Source organism: Bufo gargarizans, chromosome 4 (genome assembly GCF_014858855.1).
Source record: "Bufo gargarizans isolate SCDJY-AF-19 chromosome 4, ASM1485885v1, whole genome shotgun sequence".
In the NCBI taxonomy this organism is placed as follows: domain Eukaryota; kingdom Metazoa; phylum Chordata; class Amphibia; order Anura; family Bufonidae; genus Bufo; species Bufo gargarizans.
In genome coordinates this window covers 424,342,647-424,357,527 of record NC_058083.1, presented here as the reverse complement: position 1 = coordinate 424,357,527, position 14,881 = coordinate 424,342,647, and the positions used below count along the sequence as shown (strand labels likewise).

Below are 14,881 nucleotides of genomic sequence, written 5' to 3'. Positions count from 1 at the left end.
GGTCCTGGAAAAAATCGGACAGCACAATGTGTGCTGTCTGTTTCCGTTGTTCCGTTCCGCATGTCCGTTTAAATATAAAACATGTCCTATTCTTTTCCGCAAAATTCGGATCCTGGTACAATACAAAGTCAATGGATCCGCAAAAAACTGGAGACATTCGATGTCATTCCGTATGTCATCCGTTTTATGCAGAATCCGTTCCTGGAAACCCACAACAATTTTTTTTATTTTTTTTTTTCAAAGAAATCCAAACAACTTTATTTTATTATTGAAATTTATACATGGTTCCGTTTTTTGCGGATCCGCAAAAAATGGATGACATACGGAAACATTTTCAGGAACAACAGATCCGCAAAAAACGGACCGAAAGTCGGGATATAGGAAAATACGGACGTGTGAATGTAGCCTAAATCTGTGTTATGTAGGACATTAACCTTTACCGCAAGTGTTCCCTGGGCAGAGTAGCATATTGTAAAATGAAAATTGCCTTGGATTATAACTGTTTTCTATAGAATGCAAAGGTGAATGACATAATGGAATGCCCATAGACTATAATGGGAGGCAAAATTTGGAGTCTGAACTATTTAACATATCAAGTAAATCTTTAGCATGCTTGCTTTTATAGTCTATGGGCATTCCATTGTGTCATTCCCCTTGTAATTTCATAGAAACCAATTATAATCCCACTGATTTTGAAGAGTAAGCCTGCTAAAGATTTACTTGATATGTTAAATGGTTCCGACACCAAGTCACGTTTTGCCACCAATTATAGTGTATGGGCATTCCCTTATGTCAATCACCTTTGCTTTTGTTAGAAAACAGTTATAATCCAAGGTAATTTTCATTTTACAATATGCTACTCTACCCAGGGAACATTTGCGGTAAAGGTTAATTTCCTAAATAACACAGATTTACCTGCAAATGAGCTCATAGTTTACTTCCCATTATAGTCTATGGCCATTCCATTGTGTCATTCTTCTTGTCATTTAATAGAAACCAATGATAATCCCACTTAATCTCAATTTTAAATAATCCCACTGAACTTGAAGAGTATGTCTGCTAAAGATGTATTTGATATGTTAAATGGTTCAGACACAGTCACATTTTACTTCCCATTTATAATCTTTGGGCATAATATTGCTAAATTACACAAATTAATCTACAATTAAAATCATATTTTACTTCCCATTATAGTCTATGGGCATTCTTGGTGTCATTCACGCTTGTCTTTTTATAGAAAATAATGATAATCCCTCCTAATCTCAATTTAGATAAATGCTACTGTGCTTGGAGAGTATGCCTGCTAAAGATTTATTTGCTGTGTCATATGGTTCTCGTCTCCACGGCCCATCTTTCTTCCCATTATACTCTATGGGCATTCCATTGTGCTAATTATCTGTCATTCTATAGAAAACAAGAAAAATCCAAAGTTATTTCCATTGTAAAAGATGTTACTATACACGGGGAAGATCTGTGGTAAAGGATAAATAGATATTTTTTTCAGATTTGCCTACAAATTATCTGATACTTAGCTTCTCATTATACTCTATGGGCATTCTTGGTGTCATTCACACATGTCATTCCATGGAAAATGATAATCCCACCTAATCTCAATTTAGATCAATGCTACTGTGCTTGGAGAGTATGCTAAAGATTTATTTGATGTGTCTTCATTATAGTCTATGGGCATTTTCTTCTCCTGTCAAAGTCTATGGGCCTTCTATTCTGTCATTACTTTTAGTATGCCCCTGTGTGTTTAAGAGTATAGATACACAGCTCAGCAGGCTGTTTCACACAGGATAGGATTAGATACAGATGTGTTTGGATGTGCTTGCTGATTCCAGCTGTTTATTACACTCTGGAGATGGTGAGGGCAGAGCCTGTGGATGGTCAGTGATGGGATTTAGACACTGAGTGAGAAGTAGACTTATGTCTGGCTGTAGAAACATGGCCATAGGAGTTATAGAGGCAGTATCTCCTGCAGACAGAGCAGTGTACGGGGCGTGTCCAACCTGTGACTCATCTCTGTGCAGCCAGACTTGTGTATCAATAAAGTGGGTATATGTATTTATGGTGAGGGGTGTCAAGAGCACATAATAAGAATTTAGATTTTGTGACCGGACAACCTCTTTAACCTGTTCCGGACATATGACTTACCGGTACGGCATATTGTCCCGGTACTTAAGGACCCCCCCCCCCCCCCCCCCCCCCCATGTCGGCGATCTCAGCAAACCGCAGGTCAATTCAGACCTGTGGTTTGCTGCGTTTCCGGGTTATTTGGGTCTCTGGGGACCCGATAACCCTGAACAGGATGGTGATCGGTGGTGTGATAATACAACACCAATCACCATCCTGCGATCCTGATGGTGATGGTGACATCACCTCTCAGGATCGGCTCTCATTGGTCGGCTGGGCGGGCGGGCAGTTCAAATTACAGCAGCGCTCCTTCTCCTTTTGAGTCTGGGAGCCAAGGATAGAGGGCTGCACGTCGATCTCCAGAGCCAGCACCCCCATCTGTGCAGGGATCATCAGCCAGCACCCCCACTGTGCCCCAGCACCACCAAGATATTTAGGTTAGATTAGGCAGGGATATTCAGGGAAAGTTAGTGAGAAAAACATTTTTTTGTTGCTTCACCCTAAATCGGGTGTCTGGGGTCCACAGCAAAGTGTGACCCTAGACCCCCCCAGGGGTTCTGCATATTGTCCCCCTGCCCCCCCCCCCCCCCCCACAACTTTTTTGGGGGCGCAAGCAGTTTTTGTTTTTGCGTACGCTGTGGCCGGCACTCTTAGCATCCGGCTACTGTTGGTGCATCGCACTCCCCACCGCTGATCAACTTCGGATGGTTGATCAGCGAGTTTGAATTTCATTTTATATTTTTTGTCCTTTTTTATTTAGTTTTTTTTTGTCTGTTAGTTTTAGGGTAAGTTCTTGAAAACCCGTGCCCACACACACACACACACACACACACACACACACACACACACACACACACACACACACACACTCTAAAGTTTAACACACCCACATCCCCTATGGCCCGCCGGATGTTCTCGGCCGAGGAGGCATACGCCCAGCTTGCCTCAGTGTCCGAGAGCCCCAGTGAGGACCAGGATTGACCCCACTTTCTTTTGGTCATCCGCGTCCTCATCATCTAGAGATGATGATGAGCCCCCAAGGCTAACACTAGTATGAGCAGCTCTGGGGCTCGTACTAGTTTACCAGCCCACCAGTTTGATTCCCCCCCCCTGCCGGTGAACTTGTCTGGTGTACCCCAGAGCATTTTGAGACCGCGATTCCTGATTTTGTAAGCCAACCAGGAATCCAGATTTTACACAGTGGGCTTCACTGAATATGACTATTTTAGTCTTTTTTTCAGTGACCACTTTGTAAATCTGATGGTGGAGCAAATTAACCTGTACGCCCAACAGTTAGTTGCTCAACACCCGGGCTCCTTTTTGGCTAGTACCGGTGGCTGGACTCCGGTGAGTGCAGCCCAGATGAGGACGTTTTGGGGCCTCGTGCTGCACATGGGCCTAGTCAAAAACCCTAGTGTCAGGCATTACTAGAGTGGGGACGTCCTCTACCAGACCCCACTTTACAGTACGGCCATGACACGCTCCCTGTTTGAGGCCACCCGGAAATGCCTGCATCATGCAGATAATGCAGCATGTCCCCCCTTCCATAGGCAGGTGATCCTGTCATCGATCACTTTGGGGCCAAATTTGTGCAGGCCTATGTACCTGGAAGGGAGGTCGCGGTTGATGAGTCTCTCATTGCTTTCAAGGCAGACTCCTTTTCCGCCAGTATGTTCCCTCTAAGCGGGCAAGGTATGGCGTGAAGCTGTACAAACTTTGTGAGAGTACCTCAGGGTACACTTAAAAGTTTTGTGTGTACAAGGGGTGAGATTCCTGTATTCAACCCCCAGAATTTCCCCCCACTCTGGGTATTAGTGGGAAACTTGTGTGGGATCTTATGCACCCACTGCTAGATGAGGGTTACCACCTGTACGTGGAAACATTTTATACTAGTATTCCCTTGTTCCAGTTCCTCGTCGCTAGATCCATGTCCACTTGTGGGACCGTGCGGAAAAATCAGCGCGGCCTCCCTACCCGCCCCCTCCAGATACCTATCCCCAGGGGTGAGACCTGTGCCCTTACCAGTGGAAACCTGTTGCTGGTCAGATATAAGAGGGATGTCCTTGTACTGTCCACAATTCACGGTAACTGCTTCACCTCTGTCCCTGTGCGAGGTACCGCGGCAACGGTCCTCAAGCCAGATTGTATTGTGGACTACAATCGGTATGTGGGAGGAGTTGATCTCTCTGATCAAGTCCTCAAGCCATATAATGCCATGCGCAAAACCCGGGCATGGTACAAAAAAGTTGCTGTCTACTTGGTGCAGGTTGCCTTGCACAACTCTTTTGTGCTGTCCCAGAGTGCTGGCAACACAGGGAAATTCCTCCAGTTCTATGATGCAGTCCTCAAGGACCTGATCTTTTCTGACCGGGAAAGAGCAGGCTGGAATACCTCGGGAACTGGAGGCGCCCGTATCGTCCCTGGCCAACACTTTCCAGGTGTGATCCCCTATACTGGAAAGAAGGGACGGACCCAAAAAAGGTGCAGAGTGTGTCACAGGAGTGGATACGGAAGTACACTACTACTGTGTGACACGTGCCCCGATCATCTGGGCCTCTGCATTATTGGTTGCTTTAGGGAGTACCACACTTCCATGGAGTACAAAATTTATATTCCCCTTCACCAATTTAGCCACTGACAATCGGATAAAAAAAAACTATTGTTCTCAGACTTGAGATAGTAAAACTAAAAAATATTAGTAAAAATAATAGTAAAACTAAAATAAATTAAACAAGTGGACATATTGGGTATCGCCACGTCCATAAGAATCTGCTCTAGAAAAATACCCCATGACCTAACCCCTCAGATGAACACAGTCAAAAAAAAAAAAATAGAACGGTGCAAAAAATGGTATATATTTTTTTTTTTGTTACCGTACAAAACAAAAATTGTAATGGCAAGCGATCAAAAAGTCATATGCCCCCAAAAAATTGGCAGGAAATAAAAATGACTCTTACACTATGGAGATACCAAAATAGTTTTTTTTTGTTTTTAGTTTATAAAAAGATAATATAGTGTAAAACATAAATAAATTGAAAATAAATAAATAAAAGACATATTAGGTATCGTCGTGTCCGTAAGAATCTGCTCTATAAAAATACCCCATGACCTAACCCCTCAGATGAACACTGTCAAAAAATAAAAACTGCCAAAACAGCTTTTTTTTTTTTTTTTTTTTTGGGCTAATTTTTCCATTTTAATCAGTTTTTTTTCCAGTTACAAAGCAAGGGTTAACAGCCAAACAAAACTTATTTATTGCCCTGATTCTGCAGTTTACAGAAACACCCCATATGTGGTCGTGAACCTCTGTATGACCAAACGGCAGGGCGCAGAATGAAAGGAAAGCTGTATGGTTTCTGGAAGGCAGATTTTGATGGGCTTTTTTTTTTTTTTTTTTTTTTTTTTTTTTGCCACAATGTCCCATTTGAAGCCCCCCTGATGCACCCCTAGAGTGGAAACTCCATAAAAGCGACCCCATCTAAGAAACTATACCCCTCAAGGTATTCAAAACTGATTATACAAACTTTATTAACCCTTTAGGTGTTCCTCAACAGTTTATGGAAAATGGAGATGAAATTTCAGAATTTCTATTTTTGGTAACCTTGCCTAACAAAAATGTAATATAGATAAACCAAAAATCATATGTACCCTAAAAATAGTCTCAACAAAACTGCCACCTTATCCAGTTGTTTCCAAAATGGGGTCACTTTTATGGAGTTTCTACTCTAGGGGTGCATCAGGGGGGCTTCAAATGGAACACTGTGTAAATAAACCAGTCCCGCAAAATCTGCCTTCCAAAAACCACACGGCGCACCTTTCCCTCTACGCCCTACCGTGTACCCGTACAGTAGTTTACGGCCACATATGGCGTGTTTCTGCAAAGTACAGAATCGGGACAATAAATATAGCGTTTTGTTTGGCTGTTAACCCCTTGCTTTGTTACTGGAAAAATTAGCCAAAAAATCTAATTTCAGAAATGTTATCTCCATTTGCCATTAACTCTTGTGGAACACCTAAAGGGTTAACTACGTTTGTAAAATCAGTTTTGATAACCTTGGGGGGGGGGGGGGGGTGTAGTTTCAAGAATGGGGTCATTTTGGGGTGGTTTCTATTATGTAAGCCTTGCAAAGTAACTTCAGACCTAAACTGGTCCCTAATAATTGTTGTTTTGAAAATTTCTGAAAAATTTCAAGATTTGCTTCAAAACTTCTAAGCCTTGTAACCTCCCCAAAAACTCCAAGCATGAAGTAGACATATGTGGAATGTAAAGTAATAACAATTTTTGTAGGTATTACTATGTATTATAGAAGTAGTGAAGTTGAAACTTGGAAATTTGCTAATTTTTAAAAAATATTTGTAAATTTGGATATTTTTATTATAAATAAAAAAAAAAAAAATTTTTACTTCATTTTACCAGTTGTATAGACAGAAAAGACCGGCACTCACTTTTTCTTCTGCTGATTAAATCTCTTTATTCGTCACATATGAGATATTCTGTGACGCGTGTTCCGGCTCCAATACGAGCCTTTCTCAAACAGGTATAGCATACAAAATGACACAGTATACACGATTTAAATAGACCGCCTAAGCGGAAATGACATCAGGTAACCATAGTGATCAATCAAACAAAAATAAAGCAACAACAGAAACACGTGAGAAGCGACCCAACTGCAGCAACATCAATCAAAATAGTAGTATTTGAAGATCATACGGAATTCTTTCAATGATCATGGCGACTTGTAATTCAGATGATGCGGTTGGGGGTTCCTCACGTTTTCTGGAAAAATACATAAAAAGACAAATGAATACAAAAAATCTATATGAAAATTATATAAAATGGAGTTTGGAAAATTACAGGAATCTATTTAAATCGTACTCCCGGTTTAACCCCATGGGTTCCAATGTCTGTAATTGTATGAAAAACGTGAGGAACCCCCAACCGCATCATCTGAATTGCAAGTCGCCATGATCATTGAAAGAATTCCGTATGATCTTCAAATACTACTATTTTGATTGATGTTGCTGCAGTTGGGTCGCTTCTCACGTGTTTCTGTTGTTGCTTTATTTTTGTTTGATTGATCACTATGGTTACCTGATGTCATTTCCACTTAGGCGGTCTATTTAAATCGTGTATACTGTGTCATTTTGTATGCTATACCTGTTTGAGAAAGGCTCGTATTGGAGCCGGAACGCACGTCACAGAATATCTCATATGTGACGAATAAAGAGATTTAATCAGCAGAAGAAAAAGTGAGTGTCGGTCTTTTCTGTCTATACAAGTGGGATCGTTGTCTCGGACTCGTGCACCACGCCTCTTGAACAGAGTGCCGACTGACCACCACCTGTTCATTTTACCAGTGTCATGAAGTACAATATGTGACGAAAAAACAATCTCAGAATGGCCTGGATAAGTCAAAGCGTTTTAAAGTTATCGCCACCTAAAGTGACACTGGTCGGATTTGCAAAATATGGCCTGGTCCTTAAGGTGAAAATGAGCCTGGTCCGTAAGGGGTTAAGGTGAAATATGGTCCTGGTCTTGAAAGGGTTAAACATTTGTCCAGCCCAAAAACTTTATCAAAACAGTAGGTCATTTTCTGATGCTGCATTCATTCTTGGCCTAGTCACATATTAATTTCAATTTATATTTGTATTTTTCAGTGTTTAACCCATTTTCCAATGGAATGGAAGCAGTTGCTACTAGTGAAATTTTGCATGCTCCTCATAATAGGACAGATACTGATGAAACATTCCACTCAAGCTTTCTGCATAGCTCAAATACTGTGCCACAACATAAACCAAGGCGTCAGCCCAAAATTATATGTCGTTATTCACTGAAGGAGGACCAAAGAACATTTTCTTCATCAGATTCGGAGACTACTGCACAAGAACAGTCATTGATAAAGCAGAGAAAACTATTTAGAAAACATTCACCTGCAAATATCAGAGATACCATAATAGCTGAAGAAAATGCACAACAAAAGGGGGACTGCAAACCAGACTTAGAAACCACATTTTCTGAAATAAATCAAACAGCCTCCTTTTCAAATACAGAATCTTCACCTTTTAGTCTTTGCCAGATCCTGTTATCTTTGCTTGAAAAAGTTAGCAAATTCGATATAATGCTGAATCCTGGTTCTGTGCTTTCCATTTGCATCATTCCAGCTTTAACGGAATTCATATCAGAAATTGGTGATTATTATGCCCCTGGAAAGGGAACACTAGTAAAAGGTTGGACCAAGGAACCTGTGGCATTAGTTCAGAGAATGCTGTTACATACATTATTTAGTGTTTTGTCTGTAGACATTAGGGAAAAGGATTTCATGCCTGACAGTCTTAGAAATAGTCTTATTGACTTGTTGCGAACATCTTTGAAACTAAAATCTTACATAAATAATACGCTAGACTCAAACCAAGGGCTGTTACAAGACACTATGGGCAACATACCTTTGTGTAGCCGTCAACACCAAGCTTTTTTTTTTCCAGATCTCCTTGAAGGTGTTTTTCAAATTATGCTATCATGTCTTAAATGTTCGGCACCAAACCCGCTCTATTTTAGTCAATGTATAGAAATTTTGCATGACTTTATTCAATACAACGGCTTTAATCTTTTTGAAAAAGCAATTCTTCAGATGGAATCTTTAGGTCTGCAATATGAAACTCTACATTCAGAGGCTTCTGATCATGTGCTGATTCTTATTAGCAGTGTACTAAAAATAGTCAGTTTAGTAAAAAAGGTAAAATCTGAACAGCTTCATCAATCAGTATGTACAAGGAAAAGGCATCGCAGATGTGAGTTCTCTTACTTCTTGCACCACCACAGAGACCTATCGGGTCTTCCTATTTCCCTGTTCAAGAATGAAAACCTTGATGAAGGTATGTCTGAAGAAATCCATTATCCTGAGAGAAGTTGTTGCATAGCGGTATGCTCACTTCACTGCTTGCGTTTACTTCAAAGAGCATCAGTGACCTCAACACACCTGCAAATTCTCTCAGGAATTCAGAATGCTGGTATTTGTTGTTGCATGGATCCATTATCAGTTGTCACCCCACTCCTTCATGCTTTTAAAGTGCCAGCCTTAAAGAATGTGCAGCACCAAATAATAAGTATCCTTGAGCATTTTCTACTAAATCAATTGGGTGGAAGCGAAATATCCAGTGTTCAGAAACAAGCGTCTTGTAACGTGTGTGTGATGGACAGTGATCCTTTAATAGAGTTAAAGGATACATTTCAGTCGAAAGCTGATACAACTCTTGTAACAGCTCAGTGCAGTATGCCATACAGATTACAAGGGGTTTTACCGTGCGGAGGATCTGAGGATATGATGTGGAAATGGGATTCTTTAGAAGCTTATCAGGAACTTGTGTTTAGCAATGACTTCCAACTAAGCGTTCATATTTCTAGCCATGTTTGCTACTTACTTCAAGAAGGAAATGCATTTATTCAGCGGAAATTGTATACTCTTATTTTTAATGGAATTCTGCAAAAAGGTGTGGACATGGTTCATTACTTCCAACAGTCTGGCACGTCTGCATTGTGTAGCCAGCCTGACTCCAACCAGAATGCATGTTTCCTGGAAGTGCTTAAAGTTTATTTAAAACGCTTACCAGAGTTGCTAAAATCAAGGTCAGTGACTATTTTAGTTTTTACTATTATGTTCTTTACAAATCTACACTTTTGGCACAATGTATGAACTATATTGGTGAGTAGTTGTTTTTGATATTTTTAAGGTACAGAAAAGTGCCTATATTTGTCTCATTGCTCACCATATTATAGTAATTTTTAATTTTCATAATCTTGGCTAGCTCTTTGCAGCAAAGGCTTACCAGTATGAAGGAGTTCAGGTTCTACTCTTCCCTCAAAGACATTAGGGGAGGTTTATGAAAGGTGGTGCAAAGAAAAACTGACTTGGGTGCCCAGGGCGACCAATCATATTGATCCTTTAATTTTCAGAAGGAGCTCTGAAAAAGATAGACCGGTTTAAATGGCCAACTAAGCCAGTGTTCCTTTGCCCCACTTTTAATAAATCTTCCAAATTGTGTTTGTCTATAGCTACCTGTGCCCCCTTTTTTTTTCCAAGGTGTAAGATAAGGCTGTAAGTCCTTCTTAACAAACGTTACCGATCCCCTTGTAGGCAACTTTATACTACATACAGTTAGGTCCAGAAATATCTCAACAGTGACACAATCGTCATGATTTGAGCTCTGCATGCCACCATATTGGATTTAAAATGAAACAACTGAGATGCAATTGAATTGTAGACTTTCAGGTTTAAATCACGCACCATTTTCTCCTGAGCCAGCACAGTGGAGAAGGAGAGAGTTCCTCCCCATTGTGATGCAGCCGCCACTGCCACCAATAAAGAGGAGAGTGGTGGGCTGGCCACTGCTCCACCAATAATTATAATTAACACCGTAATACAAATGTAGGCAGTGGGTGCTGGCTGTGTGATACATTGACAGGGCACGGCGATCCTGCAAACCCCATCAATTAACCCCTCAGGTGCGGCACCTGAGGGATTAAAGGGCTTCTGTCACCCCACTAAACTCTTATATTTTTTTCAAATTTTTTTTGGGGCACCTTATAATCCCTATACAGCGATATATGAATACATAATGTTATTAGTCATTTTGGTTCAGTAGATCATGAATAAAACGTACTTTTATAATATGTAAATCACCTGTCTACCAGCAAGTAGGGCGGCTACTTGCCAGTAGAAGCCGCATCCTCCTATCATATAGACGCGTCCTCTGGCTGGCCCTGTCTTCTATCAAGATCTTGCGCCTGCGCCGTGACGGTATTCAGTCGGATTTCACAATTTGCTACACATTTGCTTTATTTATTTTTATTAACCGTGCATTAGACTGGCAGCAGTAGCGGCCCTTGCAGGGGTCTCCCATTGTGGGATTTAATGTAGGATTTCAACAAAATCTTAAGTAAATGGTTACGTTTTGGGATCGATGTTGTAAAAAGGATATAGGAGAGCTGGTTTCATGGCTGGCAAAGAAATTATTTGGATGTGATGTCTCTTTTGAAGTAGGAGGCTCTAAGGCCTATTCAACTGGAGGAAAAAAGATGCCTCTGAGCCTGTGCCATAACTGTGATGTACAGTGTTCTACCCACCTGCTGTTCTATACATGTACTTGAAGGGTTTAGCAAAATTAAGCCGATAACATCCCTAAAAAATTAGGCTATAGTAGTTAAAATAGCAAAACTATGTCTGGTCTCAAAGACCTAAATTACCTTGAACTTGAACAGATTAGCAGAAACTGAATATTAAGTCTCTCTCACACAAGTAATGTCAAACTCGTCCATATTCTGTTGGTTAAGAAAAAAAAATCCTCCCTTTTGCTTCAGTTTTCGCTCAATTTCTTGCTTTTTTTTTTCACGCTGATGCAGTCAATTTTTTAATGTGTTTTTCACAAGTGAAAATAAAATAAAAATAAAAAATAAAGCATAACACTCAACATCTTTCAGCAACCATAAGAGAAAATGCATTGCTTCTGGATGCCTTCTGTTTTTTACGCAGCCCCTTCTTTTCTATGGTGCAAAGGCTGAGTGAGAAACTGACAATGTAGAACGTGCTGTGATTTTTCGTGAAAGTAAAGATGGCCAGTGAAAAGGAGTGCACATGTGCATATACCTATTGATTCAGTTCCGATGTTGCACTTTTGCAGAATGAATCACATCCAGATGGAAAACTCGTTTGTGTAAAGGACTTACAGGACATGGAAAAAAATAAATAAATTTCTGCATGAAATTGCATTTCCCTGTGTAGACTGTTCAGCAATGTAGCCCTTCGTTGTTTTGTAAATGTAAAAAAAATAAAAAAGCAACTTGCTAATATACTTGTGGCATGATCTTGTGACATTTCTCCTTTTGATATTCTGACAGCCTCAAGTGGCAGAGGGCATACCTAGTCCCTACATATCATATAAATGAGCTAGCTGTTTGTCTTACATAGTAACATAGTACATAAGGCCAAAAAAAGATATTTGTCCATCCAGTTCGGCCTGTCATCCTGCAAGTTGATCCAGAGGAAGGCAAAAAAAAACTGAGGTAGAAGCCAATTTTCCCCACTTTAGGGGAATAAAAAAAATTCCTTCCCGACTCCAATCAGGCAATCGGAATAACTCCCTGGATCAACGACCCCTCTCTAGTAGCTATAGCCTGTAATATTATTACGCTCCAGAAATACATCCAGGCCCCTCTTGAATTCCTTTATTGTACTCACCATCACCACCTCCTCAGGCAGAGAGTTCCATAGTCTCACTGCTCTTACCGTAAAGAATCCTCTTCTATGTTTGTGTACAAACCTTCCTTCCTCCAGACGCAGAGGATGTCCCCTCGTCACAGTCACAGTCCTGGGGATAAACAGATGATGAGATAGATCTCTGTACTGACCCCTGATATATTTATACATAGTTATTAGATCTCCCCTCAGTCGTCTTTTTTTTTCTAAAGTGAATAACCCTAATTTTGATAATCTTTCAGGGTACTGTAGTTGCCCCATTCCAGTTATTACTTTAGTTGCCCTTCTCTGGACCCTCTCCAGCTCTGCTATGTCTGCCTTGTTTACTGGAGCCCAGAACTGTACACAGTACTCCATGTGTGGTCTGACTAATGATTTGTAAAGTGGTAGGATTATGTTCTCATCACGGGCATCTATGCCCCTTCTGATGCAACCCATTATCTTATTGGCCTTGGCAGCAGCTGCCTGACACTGGTTTTTGCAGCTTAGTTTGCTGTTTATAAAAATTCCTAGATCCTTTTCCATGTCAGTGTTACCGAGTGTTTTACCATTTAGTATGTACGGGTGACTTGCATTATTCCTTCCCATGTGCATAACTTTACATTTGTCAGTGTTAAACCTCATCTGCCATTTATCTGCCCAAGCCTGCAATCTACCCAGATCCCTCTGTAGCAGTATACTGTCCTCTTCAGTGTTAATTACTTTACACAGTTTAGTGTCATCTGCGAAAATTAATATTTTACTATGCAAGCCTTCTACAAGATCATTAATAAATATTTTGAAGAGAATAGGGCCCAATACTGTCCCCTTTAGTACTCCACTAGTGACAGTGACCCAATCAGAGTGTGTACCATTAATAACCACCCTCTGTTTTCTATCCCTCAGCCAGTTACTTACCAACATACAGACATTTTCTCCCAGTCCGAGCATTCTCATTTTATATACTAACCTTTTATGTGGTACAGTGTCAAAAGCTTTGGAGAATCCGTTGATTCACCGCTGTCAAGTCTAGAACTTACCTCCTCATAGAAACTGATTAAATTAGTTTGACATGACCGATCCCTCACGACGCCATGCTGATATGGCGTTATTTGCTTATTTCCGTTAAGATGCTCTAACATAGCATCCCTCAGAAAACCTTGAAACAGTCTTGGTTCTTTAGTTAGATCAACCCGCTTCTCTGTCTTAAGCTAAGCTGTGACAGACGGACAGCCAGCCCCTCCAAACGTGGCTCTAACACCTACAGGGAAAGGAATGAGATTTGAGGCTGTGTCAGAAAGCCATATGGGACCACATGGTAAAGAGTAAAATCTTTGCAGTTCTGAAAGCTAATACTAGTAAGTTTAATTATTTTACATTTGCAGAACAATGACCATTTTTCTGCTTTAGGAATCCGCTCTGAGAGTTTGCATAACTAGAGGCTGTTGCAGCCGTCTTCTTTAAAGGGAATCTGTCACATGCTTTTACCATTTTAAGCTGGCACCATCGCTATGTTGACTAAAGTACCTTATTTCTGCCCGCAGACAGGAAGAAGGACGGGGCATTTCTAGAAGGTAGACTATGACGTGGGGAGGGGGCGGAACAGTTTGCCGGGCTGTGGGAGGTTATTTGATGATCAGGAGGCGTTCTTGGGCACTGCAGGCACTGGAGAGTGAAAAAAAAAAAAACCTCCCCTCTGGGCACCTTGGACCCTAATTAGCATAACGCAACATCCCTTTTATATCAAAACTACAAAACGAAATAATAAAAAGAAGACTCCTGGAAATAAGGTACTTTAGTCAACATAGCGATGGTGCCAGCTTAAAATGGTAAAAGCAGGTGACAGAATCCCTTTTAAAGGAGTTATGTCAAGTTTATAGGTTATACCCTATTAACAGGATAGGCGATAACTACCTAACTAGCTAATCCCATTGGTTACGAGAAGAGGGTTCCATTTCTCCTATTCTGATGGATCGGCAGGTTTTGTGTTCACACTGCCGCTCCATGCATACTCTGTGGAAGCGCGGAAGATAGCTGAGCACTGTACTTGGCTAATTCTGACTCTCCCACAGGGAATGAATGGAGCATTATCCCTCCATGCGACCAGGGTAACAGGACTCCTATTCTCGTAATCAGTGGGGTTCCCAGGATAGTGATCCCCCTATCCTGTGGATAAATTTTTTCATCACTTTCCATTATTGTATACTGCTCATTTCCATGGTTACAACCACTCTACAATCCAGTAGCGGTGGCCATGCTTGCACACTATAGAAAAAAAGCAGCAGCTTATATGAGCAACCACAGTCCCGGCCACCAGTGATGCCTGCACTTTTTCCTATAGTGTGCAAGCACCGCCACCACTGATGGATTGCAGGGTGGTCGTAATCATGGAAATGAGCGGTATATAATGTGATAAAGAATTAATCCAGCCAGCAAAGAAAGCAATATTGATTAATAACAATACATTAGTAAGTGGCTTGTATTCACTTTCTCTACATAAATGCCACTTGCTGAAG

At 40.9% G+C, this 14,881-nt stretch overlaps 1 protein-coding gene across 1 annotated transcript in view; it reads left to right on the top strand.

Annotated features, from left to right (window-relative positions):
- Window positions 1-14,881, top strand: part of LYST (lysosomal trafficking regulator) — a 556,878-nt gene that overhangs the window by 60,156 nt on the left and 481,841 nt on the right. Inside the window, 1 exon segment of the mRNA XM_044290763.1 lies at window positions 7,795-9,760. Within this exon segment, the coding sequence (XP_044146698.1) occupies window positions 7,795-9,760 (1,966 nt within the window).